At 43.4% G+C, this 15,424-nt stretch overlaps 1 protein-coding gene across 3 annotated transcripts in view; it reads left to right on the plus strand.

The window, feature by feature from the left end:
• The window catches only part of REL (REL proto-oncogene, NF-kB subunit), a 40,852-nt gene that overhangs the window by 14,404 nt on the left and 11,024 nt on the right, over positions 1–15,424 (plus strand). For all 3 annotated transcript variants that reach the window (XM_054194052.1, XM_054194053.1, XM_054194054.1), the window contains 2 exons: positions 2,651–2,799; positions 7,123–7,214. In XM_054194052.1, coding sequence (XP_054050027.1) covers positions 2,651–2,799; positions 7,123–7,214 — 241 coding nt within the window. The remainder of the gene's footprint in view (positions 1–2,650; positions 2,800–7,122; positions 7,215–15,424) is intronic.

Here is a 15,424-nt window from a genome sequence, read left to right on the forward strand (position 1 = left end):
GGGGCACCTGCGATGAAGACGAGTTGGGTGGTTGTGTTGGGAAATGCAGAATGAAGGGATTCAGAGTAGCCCTAGCAGCTGTGATCAAAGCAGGGACAAAGAAGCAGAGAGTAGAGGTGGAATGGAAGCACTTTGGCAGTAGCTTTCGTATGTGAGACAAAGGAATGTGTCAGATACCCTAGACAGGTAGGGTAAGGGAGAAGAATTTCTGGTCTCCTATTTGAAGTTTAAGTTGCCAGTGGTTCCTTGATGTCTTTCAATTTGGAGAAAATCTTTCAGAGATGAGAAGAGAAAGCTCAAATACAAAGTTAAGAGTACCTGCCATCTTGAAGTACATTACAGTGCCCAGGAACAGCAGCTGTGTGTCTGTGCTCGCAGCGTATGCAAGTATACAAAAAAAAGTGGAGCCAAAGATGGAGTCTCTGGAATCACAGCAGAAAAAACGGAGACAGAGGACGTGAAATCTGAAAAATATGAGATATTTTAGGTTGAGGCTTAAAAGCTCTTTAAGAAGAGGGAGAGCTTGACAAAGACAGTATTGGCAGTCATGTGTTGAGCAGCAGAGTGAGCCTCTACTACATAAAGCAACTGTGGAAACTGCTCTAGCCCTGAAGCCAGAGTTACTAAGGGAAGAAGCAAACAAGAAGGTCACCCCTTTGATTATCACAGTGCCAGATTTGGTTAAGGAATCCAGGAAATGGAGATCTTGCCAGACCCTTTTTTTTTTTTTTTTTTTTTTTTTTTCCCCCCCAGCGCTCTACCAATTGAACGAGGAACTACATAGGCTGCTGGCAAGAGTCAATGTTTTCACAGACTCTCAGCCTAACGCTGTGTCAGGGCATGAGTTGAACGGGTGGTATGAGCCCTTGATTCCTCTCAGCCTGGACCCAAAGGGAAGCTGGGACATAGTAGGTGACTGCGCAGTCCTGGCCATAGTTTGTTCTTTTTTAAAGGTGACTGTTGATGACAGAGCTGATTGTTACTGATAGCAGGTGATTTCTAGGTGAATTCCTGCCTCCCTGAAGCCCGTAGGAGGCTTTAGTGCTGATTAGCTGCTAGGGGAGTCCCCCCCAGAAATGGAAACATCAATGAGGATGAGAACAGAGAGGCCAGGAAGAGATTAAATTCATGGTGTGGTTGAGATGAAGAACATCAAGGAGGAACTGGAGAATGAAAAGTGGCTAGATCAGGCTTCAAGTTCGAGGGACTGGGTGTGAAATGAGGAAGAAATGACGTAATAATTGAAGAAGGAGTGGTGGAAGTTTTATTTTAAGGGTAAAAAGTAATGGTGGCTTGTATGAAGGCCAAGAAAGGAACCAAATTGGAGACTGAAGAAACTAACAGATGATAGAAGCTAGAAGAGCACAGGTTAAGTCCAGGGTGTGAAATGTCGGCTGAAAGAGGTATATGATGGATCCTTGGAGTCGCAGGAGGAGGAAAGAAAGGGCTGAAGGAGGAGAGGAACAGTTAGTTATAGGGCAGGGGAAGTGGAGGAGGAGAGCTCGCCTCTGCACAAGTGTATGGTTGAGCAAGTCTTGTATTTGCTTTTAAGTTGTTATGCTTCAAACAATTTAGGCCAAACTGCTTTTCTTTCTTTTTTTTTTTCTTTTTTTTTTTTTTTTCTTCACTCACCCACACAACCCTTGCTGACTTCACCGGTAGCTGTCAGCATGAGGGAAAACTTATGCACCTTAGAGCTGTGTGTTGAATTAGGCTGAGGACTGCTGTAAAGGCTCTAGCAGGAGCTTGAGAATTCAGTGCCCCCCTTCTTGAATATAAGATTGAATATTCATCTGAGAATAAATTTTTAAAAAACCCCGAAACTTCATAGGGGATTATGTTGTGCTGTATCTGTTAAGGTCCACTTTCACTACTTAATGTTCATGCACAGGTAATATGCTTATCCCTGGGGCTTTAGGAGCTTTTTCCTAAGATCTTTGGAGCTAGACCTGTCCTTCAATAAGCATTTGTATGTGGTCACCTATGTAGAATTTTGCATCTTTCACTGTAAGGTTAGATATGATCATGAAATATGTCCCGTTACGTTTGGTCTTACAGCATTACAAGCTGTTTTATCCTTAGGTCTAAGCTTCTATATTACCTCTGGCCTTTTGCACAGGGATGAATTCGACTCATGTAAAGAGCTCTGGTGAGATGGTGAAGCAATAGATCTCCAGCCACAAAAAAAAAAAAAAAAGAGGGCAGAAAAAAAAGAAAAAGGTTCCTTAAAGCCTTTCAGACATCCTTCTCATTCTTGCAGTAGGGTAGTTTAAGAGAACTGAATTCATTGGATGTCAAATACTGGCACCGGCGGAATTTTATCATTACAAATAACCAGCTATGGCAAAACTAGCAGGTGAAGTATGTTGTTTTACTTTCTGAAACAGATGAGGTATACTTTTGAAAAAAGATTTCACTTTTCAAATATTTTGCCAAAGGGTTGTGGTTTTTAGGGCAAAATGAACAGAACTAAAATGGAATGAACGAAACTTCCGAATGGTCCTGGCTTTTATGAAGCAATAATGCCATTTTCTTAGCTGCGGTATTTCTTCCATAGAGTATTTCAGGATAAAATGTATTTTCTGTTACGTGTAGGGACTTTACTAGCCTTGATATCCAAAATCTAGAAAGTATCTCACTTTTTTGGTAGATTCTGAATTATTTTGGAAAAGTCAAAATAAGAACTACATTGGTAACGAAGAATGAACCTTACAAGCCACACCCTCATGATCTGGTTGGAAAAGACTGCAGAGATGGCTACTATGAAGCAGAATTTGGGCCAGAACGGCGAGTCCTGTCGTAAGTAATGGTGCTGCTTGGGAGTTCGATTAATTATGCGAGTGATTTGCCAATCTTATGTTTTGAAACTCTGACTAGTGATTAAAAGAGCAGTTAGTATGCTGTCTTTGCTGAAGTTTACTAATCCATCTCAGAGAGGGCAACTTTTCTTTGAAGTATTTCCTTCATTTTCAATACTTCATGCACTCATCTTTGATCCTGCTCTTTTCCTATACCCTTTTCTTTGTTCATTCTCCCATTCTCCTTTTCCTTTCTCTCACTCGTTTGCTTTTTTTCAGTCTTGTTCAGTAACACTTCTTACTCTTGAGCGTGACTCTCTCCTGCATGTGAAAATGATGAGTAATAGAATGGGTAACAACAACATTAGAATTAATATTTCACGGTGATAAGAGATTTAGGGAAGTTCACGTCTGCCATGGGAGTTATATGTGGGCTTTCTATATATATATAGAAACATATATGGGAGTTACGTGCGGGCTTTTTATATGTACTGGCTGAATATCATGTCACTCAGAAGATAATGGTTGTGACGCATCTAGAGACGTGTTAGTAGCTGTCACTGCTGTTGCTGTTTTTTGTTTGGGTTGGGGTTTTTTTGGGTAAAAATACAGATTCTGCTCAGGCCCAGCTCTGTAGAGCAAGCATGCTGGGGATGGATCTACTTGTGGATGCGGTACGGAAAATTCAGGCCGTGTATGACACGTTTCTCAGTGCTATTCAGAGGGATATTAAGAGTATCTAAAATACAGTTGTATTTGATGGCATGTCCTGTAAGTTTACCAAGCCTTATGTAATAAAGGAAAAGCAGAATAAACTGCAACAAATGTCGAGTGATTTTTGGCGGAGAGGGGGATTTAGAATTGGCAAGCTGTTCGTGGTTCACAGTTTGCGATGGAGTGAGTTTGGAAGTAGGCTATTGCTTTGGGGTAAACATAACTGAGCTGGGAAGAAAAGAAGGTAAATATTTCCGTGTCTAAGTAGCTCTTACGCACTGCTCTCAGGCTGATGTGATGCTGTTGATGTTAGTGAAATTACTCCGCATTTACGTGGGTTTAGTCAGTAGAACACTATTAAAGGAGAGAACTGAAGGCACAGGCTGTTTGAAGATGATGATTGCCTGACGGTGAAATAAACAGTTGTAATAGTGGAGATGCTTCTTCAACCTACAGCCCAGGCTCAAGGGATCATGAATGTGCTGCAGCGTATTCAGGTGGCACGTAGCATGTTGACTGTCCTGTCTTTTGCTGTTGCAGATGCTAACGATTTTATTAGTTTATTGTTTTCAGCTCTGTTCACAATGCTGTCCTAGTTGGCAAATGGTAGAAAAGGATTAGTAAATGTAATTCCTCTAATTTTTTCCCCACTGTCATACCTCTCTAGAAAGGCAGGGCTGTCCCTTCAGGCACTTACCTTTCATCTTGATTGTTGTAACCTCATCGTCACCTGCTTCCCTGCAAGTAGAGTTCCCCTTCACTTTGCCGAAAATGCAATTGCAAATATCTTAAACTGTTAAGGGACCTTGCGCCTTCCTCTGACCGTCCATTGACCAGCTTCTCCTTTGTTGTCTCAAATCAAGCTTCCTCACACAAGGTCAAAGGATGTTCTGGCCCATCCCACTTCCTCCTCTCAGCTCTGCACCTTCGGATCCCAAGCAAAGAAGCTCGATTGCTTAACACCTTTTCTGGTTATGTATTACATTCACGGGGTGCAGGAAGGCACTGATGGTTGTTTTTCCTCTCGGCGTTTTCTTGCACAAGGTTAAGTGTGTAAGCACTTTGGCCATTGCAGGATGTAACGCCAAAAAGCATTGGGGTGCTCTGCAAATATTTATTTGCAAATTTTTATTTCATCTCCGTGATGAAAATTTTTATTTCATCTCCATGGGTGCATCAAATGCTGTTCTTTGACATCATGCTGTATCTCCGTTTCACTTAAGGCACTTATGATTGTTTGCTATATCCATCAATTCTTCTCAATATTGTTAGGTTATAAGCCTCTCAGTTTCTTACAAAATAGTCAGTGGGCTACTTTTGCTTTATTGATAATGCGAAACTGTAAGCTTCAGTTGAGCTTGACATTGGAGATCCTGATGGGAGGAGGCTAGAAACATTCTCTTTGAAATGTTTCCAGCATCGGTACACTCACTTTTTTTTTTTTTTTTTAAACAAATCATTGGTTGCTTTAAGATGAAAGAACAGTGTGATCCATAATTGGATCTGGATGTTTAAAGTCATTTTCCTTTTTGTGGCTGGTGACTCAGTCTTCACATTCTTCTTTTCGAGTCCATGTTGGAGAAAAGCTTCATACAATACTAGTAAGCAGGAGATGTCCTCTCTTGGTAGTGGTTCTGGCTGTTTACTCTTCCAGATCATCCCAAATGGAACAAAAATCTAATTTTTTTATTTTTTTCTTTCTGCAGAAGTGGATATTAATCCCAGGTTTTGGGCTAGTCTGAGTAATTGCTCTGCCTTCTGCTTGTTTAAAGTTCCCCATGTAGTTCCGGTTGAACAAAGCGTTTCGTTCTGCCTGCGGTATAATGATTTTTGTCGTTCTGCCTAAACTTCAGCAGAGCCCTCCCTGGCCAAAACAGCAAGGCGAAAGTATGAACACTGGAGCTTGTGTGACTGCCGGTATATTCAGATTTTACTTCCTACTTTGCTGTCTCTCTACAAGGATGATATCATAGGGTTTTTTAAATGTTTTTCTTTTTTTTTTCTCTCTCTTTCTACTTCTCCCTCTCTCTTCTCGTTATCTTGCTTGCTTCCTGTCAGCGTGCGTTGATGTGAAACCCCACAGCCTTGCTGAGGTTCTCGACAGTTTCTCCTCTGATCCGGCCCTCTGTTCAGCCATCGTTAAATGGACACTTTCACTGTGACAGCGCGTGTTTAAGAAAATGTTTATAATCGTGAGAATTACAGGGTGCTGAAAAGCCCAGTTCATGTCCGTGAGAGGCTCGAAAGGTGTGGAGTGATGGCAGTCGGTCCTTGCGTAGCTGGGTAGAGCTGTTGTTCTGCGTATGTACTTGCTTGGTAATTTATGGTGGATGGCTGGAGAGCCTGGGGCTGCCAGAGAGCAATTTGGGATATAATACGGAACCAGGCGTGTTCATGGACTTGAAGTGGGGGAAAAATGTAGTATGTGCTGTGATCAAGCCCTAAAAAAAAGTACTACCTACAAGAGAAGACAGAAATAGGATTCCTCATCAAGGTACGGTATAAATCTTGAATGTCAGTAGCCACAATACGAAGCCAAAGCGCTTTAGTGAATTTGGAGATGGTACTGCATTTTATTTTTCTTTAGGTCACTGTATCAAGTTCAGGTTCAAAAGGAACCTTACGTGTTCCTGTAGTAAATAAAGGTTCTGGAAGTGGAGGCTGATGGCAGAGGATTTGGGAACCTCTGAACAGAGTGTATTGGGCGCAGGCAAGAGAGTTTAAGGCAATTAAACCCAACATCATGCTAGGATAGTCTTGTTCAGAGCAGGGAAACGTAGGACTATTCTTGAGGGTGTTGGCAAGAATAAGGAGTATCTTTAGGTGCGTTAAGATGTTTTTTTTAGGCATAGCTAAAGCAAAGAACTTCTTTTTTTAGAGTTTCAAAGGAAGGGAAATTGCTGGTACTTCTGGAGGCAGATGCCTGCTGGCACGACCTATCTTCTGAGCTTCTTGTAACATCATGAAACTCTGATTATTTATTATTTTTTTTTAACTTCCTGCTTTACATCCACTCAGCTTTGATGATGTCATGGTTTTTCCATGTGGGAAAGAGTCAGCTCGCCTGGGACTCCCCCCACCTCCTGCATCGGGGTGACCTGCACTCTTATGCAAATAAGGAAGAGCTGCAGCTCTTCAGAACTTTTCCATAACTAGATGAGATTTAAAAACCTGTTTAGACTTGTTTCAAAAAAACCTTTAAAATAGCGTTTGAAATTTACATTCCCTGATAAAAGCAGGAGGGCAAATCCTTAACTAATGCAGGTTTATTAATAACAAAAATAATTGCCACTTTAAATAACCTGAAACTGAGTATTTAACTTTTAATCACTGTACGTGTACTGCGGAGTAACAATTTTTACTATAGAAATATATATTCTTAATAAAGAGTATAAATTCTTTGGAATTTTATTTTCGTATTTTTCATTTCTGTTTCTGCTCTTCTCTTAGAAAAAACTGCTTTTCAGATCTTTTACATCCTTCTCCAAATAAGCTCTTTTTTTTATTTCTTACGCTGTATGTTACCACACTGGTCAACGTAAAATAATTTATTTAATATTCTACACTGAGGATTTTATTAGTTGCTGAAATCCTACCACATGTGCTTCAGTTTTCAGAATCTGGGCATTCAGTGTGTGAAGAAGAAAGACCTGAAGGAATCAATTTCTTTACGAATCTCGAAGAAGATTAACCCTTTCAATGGTGAGTAGAACTTAGCTGGTTCACTTTGCGAGGTGGTGGGGTTTTGTTTGTCCTGCCTTTGCTTTTATGGTGGAGCTTCATTTAAAAAAAAAAAAAAAAAAAAAAAAAATCTTTCTTTTGAGAAACACTCTTTTCTTTCTGTGTCCCTCCTGGTCACTGTCATCACATGGTGAATCTATTTGGATAGTTGCTTCTTTTTTTTTTTAATTTTATGGGGTTTTTTATCCCCAGTAGCAACGTGAGTTGCTGCTTGGACAGAAGCAAATCATGGAGGCAGCGGGATAGCGGCAGATATCAGCCAGTTCAGGGAGCCGATAGATTCCTTGAAGCTGCCGCTGGCTTGATTTTACAGCATGGGAGCTGGTACAGGCACTCAGGAAGTCCACGGCAGCATCGGCCTCGGTCAAGTCTGAGGGAAGTTGTGCTGCGACAGAACCACAGGCTGCAGGTTTGTGTGATAGCTGATCTGTGGGCTGCTCTCAAAAAGAGTCATCCTGCTCTTCCCTCCATCCCTGGTCACACACTCCTACTGCTTTCCTCACGCCAGACACAGGCTGTGTGGCTACGCAGCGAATAAGACTCAGCAAGTTGTTCCAATGGAAAACCAACCTGCAAAAAAGGAAAAGGAAAAAAAAAAAAAAAAAAAGTGGTTTCCCCTCAGATCAACTTGCTAAACCAATTCGTCTCACAGCCGCATAATCGCTAAGTGCAATGCACGGAGGGACTGGGGAACACACGGCAAATTGTAAGGCCAGCTGGAGCAGGACCAACACTTCCAGCACGCAGCCACAACTAGGGGGAATTAGATGAAAAGCATGAACCCTCCCCAACTATTAGCTAAGTGTTATTAGGAACGCAGTTATGTATTTGCTGAAGAATGGTAAGAGCTTGGAGATTTTTCAAATACTGGGGTTTTTTGGCTTTTTTTTTACTACCCACAGAAGTCTTGCTAAATTGAGGTAAGACCCTTTTCAGAGAGTCAAGATCTGGATTTCTGGACAGCTTCAAAATACATACTTTGCTTTTGTTCTGAACTGGGACAAAAAGAAGCATGTTGAACTTATTCCAGAATGAGAAATGTTTTAGATCATCAGCCGTTTGGAGTCAGGCTGATGGTCCTGGTGGTCCATCTGAACAATTATCCAGGTTCCGATAATGTGTGCGCGCAATAGCATCTGTTTTTACATCGAGTTTAGTCCATCGGCACCATTAAAACAGTTTATGTGTTTTAATGATGTTACCTTGACTCAGCCAGCTTTTTGTCTGATTTCAGACAAAAAAGGGGAACGCTTCTGTTTCAGCCCTCTAGGCTTTCTTTGACTCCATAAATAAAAAGTGAGTTGACATTTTCTCTTGTTTTCATGCAGTAAAAGAACGTGATAGAATCCCTTTCTGCACGTGTATTTCACCAAAGAAATTTTAGCGGCCACGTTTGTAGCTCTGTTCCTAGCGCTGCCGAGTGCGATAGTGAAGACATGTTTAACTAAAATCCTTTGACGGTAGATTTTTACAGCGGCAGGCACGTAACTCCACATTCGCTAATGATTTTTGGGTGATGCCAGCAGGCTGTGCTTGGTAGAGCATCAGGTGAGAATCTGGGCTGCTTTCCACCCGTCCAGCGGCACAGGAGAGCACAGCCCTGCCCGGGCAGCCGGGGGAGCCGTGCTTGGTGACACACAGGGCAGTCCCCCGCTCTGGGCAGGGGCTGTGCTGGGAAGGGGCCGCCGGCAATCCCCAGCCTGCCTAATTGCCTTTCGGCACTTGTTAACGTGTCAGCACAAAGCAGAGCCTCCTTGAGAGTGGCCTCCAGCTGCTCCAGGGCAGTCCCACGCTAAGTAGAGCCCAGAAAGGCATAGGACCAAGGTCTAATAAAACAGGATTAGTGACAGAAATATTTTTATATGTGTACTTAGTTGATCAAAACAGAGTTTCATTAGCAGCGGTCACCGTAATGTTTGCTGCTTGCTAAGATTGAAAGTTTTATATATGGATTTAGTTTGTCTTTTAAGGTCAGAAGAGTATCGCTACATTCTCCAAGATTGCACAGGCTGTACTGGAGCCGTCCTGCGTTGTGCTTTGTTTATGTGTCCTCAGAAAGGCCTCTGACTTTTCTATTTAGAGATGTTTCAGAGTTAGGTGCATCCTCTAAGCAGGTCGCAAGTTAGCGTTACTCATTTCTTGTATGAACATCATAAAAGAAATTTATTGGAGCTGAAAACTAGCCTTTGGGGTGTTTGTGAGTTGGTTGTTTTTTCTTTTTCTTTCCCACCTTCTTCTGGAACAGTCAAAGAGTCCCTGTCCTGAGTCTCCTTTTGGGGCAGAGGTTTGCTATTGACCCTATTAACAGACGCAGAATGCCTCCAGCCTGCCAGCATATGCATTACTTGTCAGTACGGGATGAAGTAATAGCAAGGCATGGGTCCACAGAGTTGCGTTCCAGACTTCTTTATGTGAAGGGGCCATCGTCTTCCAGGGAAGCCCGGGTGCCACGGGCAACTGGGACGGCAAAGGGAGAGTGAGCCCTAACGCAAATTCTGTAGTGGTGTCATCCCTCCTCCACGCCTTCCAGCACATGGTGTGGACGTACACTGAATAGGGGTCATAATCAGCAACACTAGGAAGTTGCTTGGGCAAGATTTATGTGTTTTTAAGATAATTTTCTCCAGCACTCTTGCCTATACCATTAAGGCAACTGATGTCTACCTGCAAACTCCTGGATGATGAGGAGCGGGTGTTTGCAGACCACGCTGTGTGACTAGCTGGAGCTGTCTGCGTCTGAGTCATTCTGCAAGGGTACCCATAAGACTGTTTCACTATGAATTCCCCGCTATTGACTGCCAGCATTCATCCCTTGTTAAGTTCAGGACAGGCTGTGCAAACTGTGTGCGTTCACTAGGATGCAAGTCAGTTGACTTGCACTGAGGTCACTCCTCTTGCGTTAACCTCGTTTGAGAGAATTGCTGTTTCCACACCATCTCTGGACGTGTTCATGATCTGCTGTGGACACAAGGTACATCCCATGTATTTTTGTCCTTTTAATAAGCTAAACAATTCTAGAAATCTCTCTTGTCTCTCATCCCTGAGCGCACCAGGTAGATGGTGCGCAGTGGCAGCCTAATGTGTAACTAGGACTCCTTGGCATGATGATGGTGATATAAATAGCACAGCATCCAAGGAGCAGAGTTACTCCTCCAGTGGAGCTGGTCCACGTCTGCTTTCTAGGGTGTTTGTTTTCTTTTAGTAGCTGTTGAGTTGTGCCATATCCTTGTCTTCCCATGGACTGTCTGATGTACAGCCAACTCAAATTAAAAGAAGAGCCAGTCTTGAGTTAAGAGCTTTTGTGGGTGGGTGTGACGTGACATAGAGACAACAATTGAGTTAATAACAACTCAAGTTAATTATCAATGAGGAAAAGCCCTAAATGTGTTCTTTAAATTTAGGGGGAAACTGTATTCTGCAAAGTACTGCAGAGGACTAGCCTTTTTCTAGCCAAATGGATGCTAGCACGAAAACCCTACACTTGTCTTTGAGTGAGAAACCCAGAGAATTGCCAAATTTCTGGCCACTGATCAAGAGGGTATGAGTAGACTTTCCCTGGAGTTTGGCATATGCTTAAGGTTCCTGTTCCATTGTGATTGCTCTTGCTAATGGGCATTTAATTCAGTTTTAGGCTCTCCCCTGTACCCCACAACCTCCGCGGTCTTTCCTTTGCCGTTTCCCCTTTCCGCCCGCGAGCAGCTGACCCGGTGCTGGCTTCGCACTCGTCACTGTCTCCACGCCGCCCCCCGCACGCCTCCGCCCTGCGCCTGGGCTCATCCCCACACCAGTCGCGCTCGCTTCCTGCCCACGCACGCCGTCACCCTCTCCGCAGCTTCCCTCGCCGGCCCCTGCCCTCGTAAGACCCCCTCTCCTCTGACGCCGCTTGCCCACGTCAGCCGGGCTCACCAGGACCCCCCCTCTCCAGCCCACTTGCTTTACCGGGGCGGGGGGTTACTCTTACCTGAGCAAATCGGCAGAATATTATGAACCAAAAGAAGAAAGTGGTTTGAAAGTGGAAAGCATCAGAGTCCTCTGTAATGAAAGCCCCAGATGTTAACAGAAACTTTAAACTTCTGTCCTTAAATTAAAACGAAAGTATAACCCACCCCCCCAACTAAATTCTCAAGCTGAAAATCTTGGTAGGTGAGACTTGTCAGTGTTTTAAGAGGCACAGAGAAAATCCGTTTGAGGAAAGCCAAATGCCCTGATGGTAACACGACTTTAGCTTTTACCTTTGGAAAGGCCTTTGTTCTTTTGTTCCTCATGCAAATGCTTCTTGCTATTTATGCTGAGATTTTTATATTAACCTAAAGGACAGCACCTTTTCAAGTTGTTTAAAGATGAAAAGGAAAATTACCAAGTAGGGACACAAAAAAATGCTGACTTCTTTTTTTTTTTGTGTGCTATAAACAGAAACTGCTAAAAAATGCCTTAGAAGCATACAGGGGCTGCTGGATATATGTGCTTAAATCTATTCCATTTTTACCTTTTTTTTAGATTGGACTTAAAAACAGGAAGAGAACCCAGATTCAGAGAAACATTGTCTAGACAAAACAAGGACTGAGTTTCGAAAGTTTTACTTTGTATTCCCGCTTCTTCCGTTGGCTTTTGTGTGAGGCCAGGCCGTCCACCTTCCCTGTGCTGCTTTCTTCTGTAAAACAGCGATGACGCCACTTCCATATGCTGAAGCAGCCTGAAAGATACACGGGGGGAACGTAACCATAGTGGTTTGGGCATTTATTGGCTGTAGGTTGGCATCTGAATTTTACAGTCATTTGCACTAATCAACCCCCTTTGCTTTTTTAAAATTACCGAGTTTTGCTGATGCACGTTCTGTTTATTATAGGTACATGCAAAGGTTTCTCTGTCTGCAGAACTGATCGAAACTGGCCTCTTCATGGGTCACAGAAGGTATAAATCAGACATGGGTGCATCGGGAGAAGAAATGTAGTGCTGCCACGATCCTTCCCTCCCCTTGTTCCCAGATTCTACCTCTCAGCAAGTGCTAGGAGATGGTATTTATGCCTCTGGACGTGCAGCCGAACAGCCCGGCCTGCCATCCAGTGCTGCCTGTCCAGTTGCTGAAGTCCAGGTACAGATGGAGCACAATATTCTGCTTTTGACAGCCAGGGACAAATAGCACACCAGCACTGTCTGGCAAGTCAGTTTTGTGCCAGACCAGTTTCTTGATCTGATTTCGCCACGTGGGAGCTAGTCCCAGCGTAAGAGCAGTGCTGGAAATGAAGGTTGGGCAGAGCCAACCTTTTACAGCAAAACCTCTGGTGTAGACCGAGTTAAACTCATCTGTCGGTATCAAGGCTGGGGGGGGCGGTATCTTTGCGCTCCGGGAGCAAAACGCTTGAGGGAAACCACCTCTGTGTCATCACCTAAATGAAACTGAACTCCCAGCGTATCCCTAAATTAAAAACCATCACCTGCGTAAGCGAGGAGGCAGAATACAGCTCATCGTGATTACTAACGACGTGTGTTTGTTCCTGAGCGGTCTCCTCGGTGAAGTGTTTTGCTTTGCCGGGAGGTCGTTCTCTTGGTTTGAGATGTTGAGATGCAGCCCCTCGTTGAGAAGGGGAGGTCACAAGATGTCCCTTCGCAGGGTAAGCTGGTATTTTGAGCAGAGCCCTCTGAATGTGTCACACCACATCGTTTGCCCTGGAAGTTTCCATGCAGGTTAAGTTTAGATGCTAAAGTACCTCCGACTCCACCCACTCCAGAAGTTTCTGACATCATTAGTCTAGAAGCTGGGTGGAGGGGCTGGATGTGAGGAATCTATTTAATCAGGTGTCGCGTTATCAGTCAAAAAACCCAAACACTTCATCATTTCTCTTTGGTGTTCAGAATAAACTTTCACTTTCCCTGTAGCATCATCTTATGAGTAAACATCAGAGCCCTTAATCCCCCAGTAATTTCATCAGATAAATGGTATTTTATTGGCCTTCCTGGATGTTGAAGACTGTTAAAGTAGTAAAAAATATTTGAAATTAATAAACAGGAACAAATAGGAGGCCTGATCTTATCGCCATCTTCAATTTTGTGCCCGAACTTGGCATTGCACGTTGGTGGGTTGGACCCAGAGAGTCTCCAATTTTGTGTTACAGAAGCAAATCCAAGAATTCTGTCATCCATTGGAAACCAAGCGGGGCACCCCTGGACTTCAGTGACATAAATCCCTGAGGCGGGGACAGCCCAAACCTAACACCCGTGTCGCGTGAGCTGCGCCCATCGGCCAGCCCAGCTTGGAAGGAGTTGATGGATTAACTGGCATGGGGGGTTGTTGTGCCCACGCTGGGACCATATCAGTCTCTTCCCATGACAGCAGATAATGGATTAGGGAATTATTTCAAAGGTACTTATTTTTTGAGTTGGGGAATCAGCGTTTCTTTCAGAAGAGCTGTAAACAGATTTATAAAGAAAGGATTTACTAGTTATTGTAGCCCCTTGGAGGTTGAACAGCTAATACTCCCCAGGTTTGACCGGAACTCTAGATACCCTTCTTTAGATCCTTTGGCCAGAATCTTGGTGAGTGGGCTTAGTTTTCTTTTTCCGTTGTGCTGGTGGTGTTTTTATGGATTTTTTTTTTTTGTCAGCTTGTCCCGTAATTAACTTAGCATTTTAATCCCTTTTAAATATTATTGTCATTTCTGTGTATGTGAGTCGCTAAGCGTTACTTTTGAAAGCGCTCTCCTTCCCCTTGTAAAAGAGCCGTACTTACGAACATTCCTTTGTATGCTCCAGTTTGCAGAGATAGCTAGGGAAAACGAATTTCTGCCAGGTTAAGGCTAGTTTTGTATTAGCTTGGGCCACCACAGGAACATCCCTAGATTGTTGGTTGGACGCCAGCTCTTTCGGCTGGGTTCCCATGAAGACAGCGAGGTGTGGTGCCACGCAGCGAGCAGCACTCCGAAGAGGAAGTTGAACTCTTGCCAGAAACAGAGTACTTCTTCCTTTGATTCATGTGTCGTGTTCGAGTCTTTTTTCACCGTATCTGCATCGTGCGACGTTTTTACTTCACGTGTGTCCTGTCGCTGGTTTCAGCAGCGCTGCTTGCGCGGAGCCTGCGCGGGTCGGAGTGGCTGCTCCTCTTCTCCAGTCCTTTCTCTTCCCCAAATCTTTAACAGCGTTTCTTAACTTTAATAACTTCAGGTTTGTCAGGTTTAGCCCCGTCTGTTGTTCTTCTGAACAGAAGTTGGTGAAATAACACTGACTGACACGACCATTCTCCGTACAGCCATACTCCGGGCATTAGTCAGTGTCTTTGTCCGCCTCGTTTTTGTTTGTTTTTAATATTCTTAAGGTGCAAGCCAGCAACCGTTCAAGTGAGTGGCTACTCTCAAATTGACTTCAGAGGGAGCAGAATTAGATGTTTGTTAAAAATAACAACATTTTATTTTGTTTGGATGGTTGTCTTTTAGGTGCAAATGAAATAGGTTTTGAAATTGCGGAAAGCTGTTCGCTTCTTTATACGAAGGTGGAATCTAGCCTGTCTGTATTTTTGAAACGTGTCATCACAAGATGGAGTTGCAGCTGTCTTGTTCGCCTTTCTCGCTCTGTTATGTTCTTCTCATCTGGTTAAAAATAGCCCAAGAGGAATCAGTCTTGACTGAGCACTTCCTCTTTCAAAGTACAGATTTTTTTAAAATTGTATTAAATCATTTATAAGGACATGCAAATTAGGAGCAGTGTTTTTTGCTGCAATACCGTGAGCTGTATACAGCAATTCTCTTTCTTGTGCTCATTAGCACACCACACCTTTCCTGTGTCGCGTGGTTAGAGAGATTTATTGGGAATTTGCAAAAGTTCCTAGTATAGGAAATGATGTAATTTGAACATTAGCATTACTAATTTTCTCCATATCAAGTGTAATTTTGCATTTATAGAGTTCTCTCGAGCTTTTTAAGTCTGCTGCCGTTTGTTTCTGAGGAAGAGGCGGCTGCGCCTGTGGAAAACGCGGCACAGGAGCGGTGCGGCGTTCACCCGAGAGAGACAGACCTGATTGCACCACCACAAGGTCCTCGCTTTTGATTCAGAGTTGAAGGCCAGGTCCACATTTTATGCTTGGCTTCTACCTGCAGGGAATTGACTTGGGCAAAGGTACTGAATCTCTGTGCTCAACTGCATTTTTAAGAGGTCTGAAATTTGACTAGCACTTGGGCGCT

The sequence above is a fragment of the Rissa tridactyla genome, chromosome 3 (genome assembly GCF_028500815.1).
Source record: "Rissa tridactyla isolate bRisTri1 chromosome 3, bRisTri1.patW.cur.20221130, whole genome shotgun sequence".
Lineage (NCBI taxonomy): Eukaryota > Metazoa > Chordata > Aves > Charadriiformes > Laridae > Rissa > Rissa tridactyla.